Source organism: Mytilus californianus, unplaced genomic scaffold (assembly GCF_021869535.1).
Source record: "Mytilus californianus isolate M0D057914Y unplaced genomic scaffold, xbMytCali1.0.p SCAF_5, whole genome shotgun sequence".
NCBI lineage: Eukaryota > Metazoa > Mollusca > Bivalvia > Mytilida > Mytilidae > Mytilus > Mytilus californianus.
The window spans coordinates 27,537,081-27,549,296 of NW_026262701.1; the positions used below are offsets into that span (position 1 = coordinate 27,537,081).

General features: G+C 34.6%; 1 protein-coding gene across 1 annotated transcript in view; it reads left to right on the forward strand.

The window, feature by feature from the left end:
* The first annotated feature begins 3,567 nt into the window (after window positions 1–3,567).
* LOC127702722 (uncharacterized) overlaps window positions 3,568–12,216 on the forward strand; it is a 167,898-nt gene continuing 159,249 nt past the window's right edge. The window contains exon 1 of the mRNA XM_052207029.1: window positions 3,568–4,297. Coding sequence (XP_052062989.1) covers window positions 3,845–4,297 — 453 coding nt within the window. The 5' untranslated portion in view covers window positions 3,568–3,844. The remainder of the gene's footprint in view (window positions 4,298–12,216) is intronic.

A 12,216-nucleotide genomic window follows, 5' to 3' on the forward strand; every position in this document is an offset into this window, starting at 1 on the left:
AGACTTACGCACTGGGCTCTCCTTTTCACAGCAAGCTGCTTGCTAGTGATGAATGCTGAAAGCGAGAGTGGCAAGCGCAGACACCACAACACACATACAGGTGCGCAGCAAACAGTCATTTGACAGGCAATATAACACAATGCAACCCTAAAAACTAAAGCAAAAAGCAACACGAACACCAATAAAACAAACCTGGAGTGATTTCATGTGCTCCGGAAGGGTAATCAAATCCTGCTCCACTAGTTGTATCCGTCGTGTTGCTCGTTGTTAGAACAAAATCGGTTAGGAGTCTAATTCGCTGATGTCACATTCAAGGAAATAGGACGGGATTGTGGTTACGATAATTGGAACATTCCTGTGGCCCACTGTGACACAAATACCCCATAACGGTCAACCAACTCATGATGGCGTCTGCAAATTTTTTTGTTTAGTTTTATTGTTGCGGTTTCTTTCTTGTTGACGTACATGTACAAACGTCACATCTCTTTTTATTCAAACATATCTTAGCGATCATATCATATTGCTCAAAATATCGTTTACTTATAATTTTTAAAACTGAACAATGGCATTGTTTACTACTATATAATCAAAATAAAAAAAAGATTAGTGGCGGATGAATGTACAGTGTATGATACTAATATCCATGACATGTGTGTGAGATAATGGTTTCATTCAAATGTTTGGGTAGCATGATTTAAAATATGAAAAGCAAGAAAAGTTTTAACAGAATAGCCGAAATCTACAGAGGAAAACTTTAGTTTAAGTTCTGTAAACGGGCAGCTCTTTGATAACATTTGATCCCTAAACTTTAGTTTTAGTTCTGTACAGGGCAGATCTTTGATAACATCTGATCCCTAAACTTTAGTTTAAGTTCTGTACAGGGCAGATCTTTGATAACATCTGATCCCTAAACTTTAGTTTAAGTTCTGTACAGGGCAGATATTTGATTACATCTGATCCCTAAACTTTAGTTTAAGTTCTGTAAAGGGCAGATCTTTGATTACATCTGATCCCTAAACTTTAGTTTAAGTTCTGTAAAGGGCAGATCTTTGATAACATCTGATCCCTAAACTTTAGTTTAAGTTCTGTACAGGGCAGATCTTTGATAACATCTGATCCCTAAACTTTAGTTTAACTTCTGTAAAGGGCAGATCTTTGATTACATCTGATCCCTAAACTTTAGTTTAAGTTCTGTAAAGGGCAGATCTTTGATTACATCTTAAGTTCTGTAAAGGGCAGATCGTTGATTACATCTGATCCCTAAACTTTAGTTTAAGTTCTGTAAAGGGCAGATCGTTGATTACATCTGATCCCTAAACTTTAGTTTAAGTTCTGTAAAGGGCAGATCTTTGATTACATCTGATCCCTAAACTTTAGTTTAAGTTCTGTAAAGGGCAGATCTTTGATTACATCTGATCCCTAAACTTTAGTTTAAGTTCTGTAAAGGGTAGATCTTTGATTACATCTGATCCCTAAACTTTAGTTTAAGTTCTGTAAAGGGCAGATATTTGATTACATCTGATCCTTTAACTTTAGTTTAAGTTCTGTAAAGGGCAGATCTTTGATTACATCTGATCCCTAAACTTTAGTTTAAGTTCTGTAAAGGGCAGATCTTTGATAACATCTGATCCCTAAACTTTAGTTTAAGTTCTGTAAAGGGCAGATCTTTGATTACATTTGATCCCTGCTATATTCATTCACAAGTTGTTTAGTCTGTTTAAAAGACCATAGTTATGTTGACCTGTAGATATGAATGACAGATGATGTCGGGTAAACGTCAACGAGACATCAATCCAACAACACGAAAGAGAAAATTCACTTCAGCAACGTTAGAGCTCGTTAACAGATCACTCTCTCATAATCCTAATTGACAAGGTAGACAGTGCATTACAATTAAACATGTGTTTAAATGTACACCTCATTAATAACTTTCAGTATAGAATTTCAATTAACTGTGTAAACTGTCAGACGACGAAATCTCAGAACATCACTCATTTTATTTTTGTGGTGAAACAAAATGTCAGAATTAATGAGTAAATTCCAATAATTATGAGATGTGAGGGGGTTAAACTAAACTGTTTTGTGGGTATTCACCACCATGCACTCTCTAATAACATAATTAATCAGTAACAAATTCATCATATCTATCAAACCTGCAATAGCACTTAATTATCTGACATTGGTATTACAGAAGAACAAAACAATATAGAATAGTAATATGTAGTATTATATGAAAAATAAGTTGCATTTCAAAAATGAAAACAAAACTTTATAAATAAACTCATCATATACACCAGGATTAAAATTTATGAATGTCAGGCGTCCAAAAGGGTTTTCTTGATTTACGTTCATCAGGAACACTCACAGCCAAATATTTGAAAGCCAAGGATGTATATATAAGAACCGAAACAGTTGAAGAGCTATATGAACAAAAGTTACTTTAGACAAATACAAAGAGTAAATTTGACCTAGACGATATTGGTTGTTCAATCCGCTCAGTATACAGTGCTATGTTATTGTCATGACGATTGAAAAATCCAGTTCATAAGATTGTGTAACTGTGAATAAACCAAGTTTGCAACTCCTACAGCCAAAGTTTACCTCAAGTCTATATCAGTTGTTCTATTCGGTCCCTTTTATGCTCATAAATGTTTTATATCATTAGCTCTCAAAACATTTTGTGTTCGCGGAAACCATATCATATAGGTTGTTACTACTAACGGGTCGGTAGGACGATCAGTCCTCGAGGGTACTACCCATGTAATAGCATGGTTTATATAATATATTTATTGTAGATTTCTAGGACATTAAAATACATGTATGTTATTGTGCTAAAATCAGGGTTGCAACTTCCTGTTGTTCCAGAAAGACGTGATTTGCACATGGGAATCAGAACAATATTTGTTTTTCAATGCATATCAAATTTGTAACTATAGGCAACATTGGGCTACTGTAGACAAAAAGATATATATCTTAATATTTTCATTTCTTTTGTATATTGAAGCTTCACATACAAAATGTAATAGTATGAATACAAAGAATAAATAACTAAAACAAAACAAAACGACCTAACACTTTTAAAACACATATAGAGCTTTTCCTGATTAAATAGTTGTTCAGCAGATTGTATCTAACTTCGAGTGTATCGCAAAGTGCAATTTCATTACTCTGTCCAAACAATTTAATTGAAGAGTGCAAAATCAGGATTCGCTATGGGACTGACGTTAATTGATTAAAATGACGAAAACACTTCCTATGCAGAAATGAGTCCTTAGTGGCTTCAATGAACGACAAAATAAATATAATATGTTTCCGTTCCTTCATCAATGTCAATATACAGTATCAAATCCTTAACAAGCATGAAGACGTATATTACAGTTGTGTTATTAGATGATAATTTGGTTGTTAGGTACAACGTTTAGCAAAAGCTATTACAGGATCTATGATAATATATCATGATTTAATTGTCATGAAATTATCGTAAATAAATTAGTGGTAAAATTGAATCGATATTAATGTCATTTGAACAGCTCTTACAAATAACATGATTAGTTTATGTACAAAGTACTTCGCACGCGTAGTAACAGTGGTGTAAACCAACAAAGTACTTCGCACGCGTAGTAACAGTGGTGTAAACCAACAAAAGTCATATGTATATTGATGTTCACTTTACCAATAATCATTTGACATTTCAAAAATGGCATCTGCTTCTTAATAATTATTTTTGGTGTATTATTGGAAGATAAGCTATTTTGTGTTCATACATGAAATTGGTATAAAGCACTTTTACATTATTATTTTTCAGGTTTAGTTTTTATATTGTGAATTTAACATAGGCGGAATAATGTCGTGCATTCCAAGTAAAAGCGACACAAATCCACTTGCACATCAGATTCAAAATAATGTTTTAACAACTTTACTTGTGGTAATAGTCTTCACTGCAATCAAATCTTACTATGACAAAATTCGACGGGAAAAAGCACGTGTGGCAGTTTTCGTCATAGGCACAGGACCGGTTGGTGTAACAGCCGCGCTTGCAGCAGTACAAACAAAACGAGTAACACAGCTGGTTTTTTATGAACAAGAGGAACGAAATGAAGTGTTTGATCGAAATTATCAGATCTGTTTTGACCGAAGGAGTACAAATATTCTCAAGAAATTACATGTGGATTTTGATAATATAGAAGGGATATGGGATGATCGATGCTTTTATACACGAGTTGGAAATTACATAGAGTATATATTTTCAGCTATAAAACGGAGCAATACTGAAACAAAGATCTACTTCAACAAAAAGGTACGTGTTTTTATATATTTTTGATAATATTGAATCCTTTTTACTATAGATGGATATAAACAATATTTTTCATCCCAGTACCTGGAAAACGTTTTTTCACAGATGAACACGAGATTTTGCACATTTGATGCAAGAATCGTGACTTTTCGTCGTACATGAAACCTATCAAATGACAGAAAGTGAGTGGATTGTGACGTCGCGTTTGATTATACATGTAAATTAAATTGTAATTTTGTTATAGTTGAAATCTAAACCATTTTACTTTATTTGTATATATATGTAGTCAGTTCTTTTTAACCAAGTAACTCTGGAAGAATAGGTATTGTTTTCCTGACGAAGACAAGTGATTGCGTTCGGTTTCAATTCATTCTTTGTTTCCTGTGACTTGACTCAAGCTAGCGAACAATTAGCTAGCAAACAATTAGGAGGTATAACTAAAAACCACAACATCACATAAAACAATCACGTTTATTCGAGCTAGCGAACAATTAAAGAGACCTAGCGAACAATTATGGGAATACATACAATCTTTAAGAAAAACCGACAAAATAAACTTAAACAAAAGGGAACCCATATTTCATATATAAAGAATACAAAGCTTTTTCTTCCGAACTAAATAAATCTATATAAGACATTCAATAGACAGCTGGATTACAATGATCATAAGCTAACACATTGACACAATGCGATTGAGGGGAAAAGGGGAGTGGTGCACTTTACGTAAATTTTGGTCCGATTTATAGAGAATGTGACCGTCGGGGATCGATTATAAAGCTGTTGTAGAGCAGACATTGGCGCATCGTCTTGGAAATCTTCAGAGTGATTTATGTTCGAAAATTTTGGACCAAATCATAGAGATTGCCACGGGCAACGACTATATAAGTGTTGTAGAGGCGAAACTGGCGCATCGTTTAGGAAAAAACACCAGAGTGATTTATGTTCGAAAATCTGAAGTTAGTTTTAAAAAATAAAAAATTGACAAAATGAGATTAGGGGAGGAGAATTTAAGTTAATTTTGAATCAATTTATAGAGATTGTGACGGGCAACGACTACATAGGTACAGACTGTATTGTAGAGGAGACATTGGCGCAACGTTTAGGAAAAACTCCAGAGTGATTTATGTTCGAAAATCTGAAGTTAGGGTTAAAACCAGAAATTGAAGGAAATCAAATTAAGGGGGGAAGGGGGGGGGACAATTTAAGTTAATTATATAAGTGGTGTAGAGGAGACTTAGCGCATTGTTTAGGAAAAGTTCTAGAGTGGTTTATGTTCGAAAATCTGAAGCTAGGGTAAACAAACTAAAGTTGACAAAATGAGATTAGGGGAGGGTAATTTAAGTTAATTTTGGACCAATTTATAGAGATTGTGACAGGCAACGACTATATAGGTGTTTTAGAAGAGACATTGGCGCATTGTTTAAGAAAAACTCTGAGTGGTTTATGTTCGAAAATCTGAAGATAGGGAAAAAAACTGAAATTGACAAAATAAAAATAGGGGGAGGACAAATTAAGTTAATTTGGATCAAATTATAGAGATTGTGACGGGTAACGACTTTATAGATGTTGTAGAGGAGACTGTGCTTTAGAATCTTAAAGAACACACACGTTTATGTCTATAAACTATTTTTACACTGGATATGGAATGCAAGAAATTAGAAGCAAAAAATCGACAAAATGTTTCTTTTTCATAAAACTCAGCTATAATGCAAATTGATTAAAGCAAATATTTTTACGATACATATTTCAATACCATTGTTAAAAGATAAGGAGATGTGGTATGATTAAATACCACTGTTTATTTTATTAAACCTTTGCAGTTGAAAAACAATTTGCGTTTTAATATACAAATGCATCCATGTTTTTAGAAACCAACCACAGCGTACAGTGTATATAAATCGTAACCATTTTCCATTGAACGTACAGAATCAGCTTTCAGTCTGAAGCGATATGATAATTAACAGACTTACACAGAATTAATTTTTCAGTATCTGCTTAAGTTTACGTTATATTGGTTTCATTGGTGTTTTACAAACAGAAATGACTTTTTTCTCTCGGTATTATACTTCTACTGATTAGTTTGTAGAAATAAAAGATTGATGGATAACTAATTCTGAATAACAGAAAGTTGAATTTGGTAGTAACATTGAAACAGATGATTTTGTCTTCAATTATATGGTATTCTATAACCGGAAATTAGTTTTATGCCAGAATGGTGACACATAATCAAACGCTTTCAGATCAAATTATTTAATCAATGACATTTTTGACAAGAAAGGGCAAATGTTACATTTTTATTATAATTTGTAAGCTGTTTGCTTTCGATAGTTTATTCCCTGTTGACCTTTAGCCGAAATGTTTTTTTTTTGTTTTTTGTTGTTTTTTTTTTTTTTTTGGGGGGGGGGGGGTGCTTCCTATCGATCTGATAGTTTTTAAGTACGTTAGTAAATTTTATTTAGAGTCGGACAACATATGTACAGTTTAGCATAATAACATGAGTTCGATGAGTCGAGTCCTTTTTAATTGATTTAGCATAAATGAGGCCGCTGGTTTTCTCTTTAGAATAGTCCCTCATTTTGTCTTGACGACATCTTTCACAGCTTAGGTGGATAGTTTTCTCATTGGCAATCATTTTACATCTTATTTTTATGTTCAAATCAATCCGGATGTGATAAACGAAATGTGTCTTAAATACAACAATTAATTATAGTCGGTCCAAGAAGTTAAAATGTTTTTAATGTTTTAATCTATACGGGGTTGGAATAAAATGCGTGGAATCGAAGTAAACTTTCGCCACTTTCACATAATAAATAAATGGTGAAATACACATGATGTTGAGTATATGCAACAACATTCAATGCATGGTGTTATCCTGCAATAGTTATAAGATGACATATGTCCTTGTTATGAAAACTAACAGTAACTTTATATCTAGATGTATTACAAAATAAGCAATACTTAAAGATCGTATTTTTTGTCTGTTGGTTAAAGAGACAATAGACCTGATCTCCCTTTGATTCGAGCGTCACAGATGAGTCTTGAGCTCAGTTTTATACAAGATAAAGATATGTTTGCTAGTTATTTCATCATCTTATAATACATAGTGTTTTTAGCTCACCTGGCCCGAAGGGCCAAGTAAGCCCTTCTCATCACTTGGCGTCGGTCGTCCGTCGTCGTTGTCCGTCGTCCTCGTCGTTAACTTTTTACATTTTAAACTTCTTCTAGAGAACCACTGAATGGAATGAAACCAAACATGGCATGAATGTTCCTTAGGAGGTGCTGACCAAGTGTTGTTACTTTGTAGCCGATCCATTATCCAAGATGGCCGCACGCGAGGGACTTTGTTTAACATAGGACCCTATGGACAATACATACAAATGTCTTCTTTTAGAGAACCAGTAAATGGAATGAAACCAAACATGGCATGAATGTTCCTTATGAGGTGCTGACCAAGTGTTGTTACTTTGAAGCCGATCCATCATCCAAGATGGCCGCCAGAGAGGGGCTTAGTTTAACATAGGACCTTAGGTGAAATACATACAAATGTCTTCTTTTAGAGAACCACTGAATGGAATAAAACCAAACATGGCATGAATGTTCCTAATGAGGTGCTGACCAAGTGTTGTTACTTTGAAGCCGATCCATCATCCAAAATGGCCATCAGAGATGGACTTAGTTTAACATAGGACACTATGGGAAATACATACAAATATCTTCTTTTAGAGAACCGCTAATGGAATGAAACCAAACATGGCATGAATGTTCCTTATGAGGCGCTGACCAAGTGTTGTAACTTTGCAGGCGATCAATCATCCAAGGTGGCCGCCAGCAGGGACTTAGTTTAACATAGGACCTTATGGGAAATACATACAAATGTTTTCTTTTAGAGAACCACTGAATGGAATGAAACCAAGCATGGCATGAATGTTCCTAATGAGGTGTTGGCTAAGTGTTGTTACTTTGTAGCCAATAAATTCATCCAAGATGGCTGCCAGCGGGGAACTTAGTTTAACAAAGGACCCTATGGACAATACATACAAATGTCTTCTTTTAGAGAACCACTGAATGGAATGAAACCAAACATGGCATGAATGCTCCTTATGAGGTGCTGACCAAGTGTTGTTACTTTGTAGCCAATCAATCATCCAAGATGGCTGCCAGCGGGGAACTTAGTTTAACAAAGGACCCTAAGTGAAATACACACAAAAGTCTTCTTTTGAAGAACCACTGAATGGAATGAAATAAAACAAGGCATAAATGTTCCTTATGAGGTGCTGACCAAGTGTTGTTACTTTGTAACAAATCCATCAACCAAGATTGCTGCCAACGGGGGACTTAGTTTAACATAGGACCCTATGGGAAATATATACAAATGTCTTCTTCTAGAAAACCGCTTCATGGATTGAAACCAAACATGGTATGAATGTTTCTTGAGAGGTGCTGAACAAGTGTTGTTACTTTGTAGCTGATTTGTCATCCAAGATGGCTGCCAGCAGGAGGAGTAAGTTTAACATAGGACCCTATGGGAAATACATACAAATGTTTTCTTCTAGAGAACCACTGAATAGAATGAAACCGAACATGGCATGAATGTTCCTAATGAGGTGCTGACCAAGTGTTGTTATTTTGTAGCCGAACCATCATCCAAGATAAACTCCATCAGGGGACTTAGTTTAACATAAGACTCTATGGGAAATACATACAAATGCTTCTTCTAGAGCAGCACTAAATGGAATGAAACCAAACATGGCATAAATGTTCCTTATGAGGTGCATGAAGTGTTGCTACTTTGTTGCCGATTTACTGTTCAAGATGGCCACCAGGATTTTTTATTAAATTACGGGGCCAATATTAAACCAAATTTGGCCTCAATCATTATTAGGGTATCTGTTATGATTTTAATCTGTTTATACATGATTTCCAAAACCAAAGTAGAATCAGGTGAGCGACACAGGCTCTTGAGAGCCTCTAGTTTCTGTCACATTGGCTTTGAATTCTCTTCCAAAATTAATCATGGTAGTCGGAAACAATAGGAGGCAGATGTTCACTTGTCATTAAATCAATTTACTTACATAACAATAGGAGAGAGAAATCATTGAGTAGCATATTATACAGATGATGATATCTGTTCGTGTTAAGACTATGAATTTCATTGTCAAATTTAGTTCCGAATTAACAAAGCATGGATGGTGGCGTGTTTTGAACGAAATTAGAAACACGTAGATCATTTTTTCAGAAATAAAAGGAATCTCAATGTCTGAAACATATAGAGGCATATATAGTAAAGATGACTGTATGAAAATAAATATATTTTTTCTTTCCGTTTTGAAATTATTAAATTATCTGTTTTTTTTTATCATGCGTGGGTCTACAAGGTCTATACAGTTATATGAATGACAAACAGTCCAAAGACCTTGATATTCTGGTTATTTCTGATAATGATAAATTGATAAAGACATCGATTATGAACAAAAGTCATGCAAAATTTGTCACTTGAAAGAATGATTGATGGATTGATTAATTGATATGTGCTAAAAGTCCAGAGGCAAAAAGTTCATGCATTATCAGAAAAGAACACACTAACAGTAAATCCATTTTGCAGGTTATGTGGAATGAAGGGCGGAACTTTGGACTGCTTTTGGAAATATTTGGAGAATAGGTTGTGTAGAGATAGAAATGTTGCCTTGCAACAGTCCATCTGTGGACCCTTTAGAGTTTGAATAACGGTTCTTTACATGATAATCGAATTTAACAACCCCATTCTTACCGGACGTGGCTGCGTATTTATACATCACTCATAGCAAAATAGACACTATTCTTTAGCATGGGTTTTACTGTCGAATGGGAGAGTTCCGTAGACAATCATACTGTGTACCCTAGTCAATCCTAGCGGTCTGGACATAATTGTACAATAATCAATCAAGTATGACCAATTTACATGTATATCATATTAACTATGCACGTAGCAAGTATCATGTATTTATCTAAATAGAAAACGATTTAAATGTATTTTAACACGTTCAGAGTTTTTAATGAAAATACATTTTGAGTTTAAAAGTACATGAAAGAATATACATGCATCGGGAGTAATGTTGCAACACAATATATAAACTCGCTTGTAGTATTTATTACTCAGAATTTTCATCCGAAAAAAAATATCGTTTTTCCGGACATTTGATGAAGATCTTTGTTAGAAAATGAATTCGATTCAAACGTTTTAATGTCATGTATGCATCATTATATTATTCACTAATTAGCGGCAGGAATGTTAATTATCATAACTAGATAGCGGGAAATGTCACGTATCACCAATTAGCGGGAAATATCACTTCTCAATCTGTCTGTCAAAAGCTACCTTTAAAAGAAGCTGTATATTATAAAACCTATTCCATCAAAAATAAATATGACACGTCTTTGATATGAATAAAAGATGATGCGGTTATGTGTAATAATTAAGACGGGGTTAGCGTAATATCTGCGGTCTCCGTGTATTCATCGACAACCATCTATTACGATACCATTTCGTTACTAATCAAATTATGTCTTGCGAGAAGCTATAATACCTTCTTAGGTTTAAACTTTTATAAGCTCTTTGTGATATATTTCGGTTGTATTTCTTTTCTTTCCTAATTGGTTTCTTTTTTTGTTAAATTTCTCTTTTGATTTAGGAGAGTTTACATTATAGGGGTAATTTAATACGTTTATAATGAATCCCTTTCTTCGAAACAAAATGTGTTGTGATACTGTCAAAACATGTACAGATATTCGTGACAAATAGTCATTTGGCATTCGATTTCCATAATTCAAACATTATATGAATGTAGTTTTTGTTTCTCTGAAAATCAGAAGTGAAAACTCAAGATTGGAAAGTAAAATCAACTACAAAAGCACGACCACTCATATCATAGACGTAAAACTTGTGTGAACCATACACTTAATAGTTTGCAAGCAAGCACGCATCGATTTATGATTTATATTACGATTCTGCAGACGTATATATCTTTGGCACGCAAAGAAATTGCCGTTTTTCTATTTCCACTTTCCTATAAAAACCATCTTGCAATACACTTGATATATAAGTACATTCATTTTGGCAGGTTAATTGTTCAAAGATAACTTTTAGTCAGTTTTATCAGTAAATGATAATTGTTTGAACAAATGGCATTTGCAAATCAAAACAAAAATCTCAACCCGTCGTATTGTGTTTGTAAGTTATTTGTATATTATATATCTTTCAGACTCGATAAAACAGAGACACAGTGATGCTCTCTGTGATTCACATAGATACAAATTTATCTTACTAGGCTGAAGGCCGTATGGCGACTTGTAGATGTTAACTAGCTCGTCCTCTAGGCTGAAGGCCGTATGGCGACTTGTAGATGTTAACTGGCTCGTCCTCTAGGCTGAAGGCCGTATGGCGACTTGTAGATGGTAACTAGCTCGTCCTCTAGGCTGAAGGCCGTATGGCGACTTGTAGATGTTAACTAGCTCATCCTCTAGGCTGAAGGCCGTATGGCGACTTGTAGATGTTAACTAGCTCGTCCTATGGTCTCTGGTGGATAGCTAAATTACAATAATGCCACATTACCTTACTTTTATAATATTAGTGATGAACCCATTTTTCAAGCGTTCTCATAATATTCGGACAGTCAACTTTGATAGTGGAGAAAACACACCACATGGTAAGAACAATATACTGCGGACTCTGAAAGAATTGTTAAAGAATACTTTAAAATACAGATAATTCGACCTTTCCCTTCAGAAGACATCAAATTTCCTAACCACTTTTCGATTGGACGTGACTGCGATACATCTCTCTCGGCCAAACGTACAACACTTCCGGTGAGCCCTACCCCCTAGCCTCGGCGTATACTCGGTTGCATATGTTTAAAAATCCGTCTTTCAATTCCCTGGTAACCCGC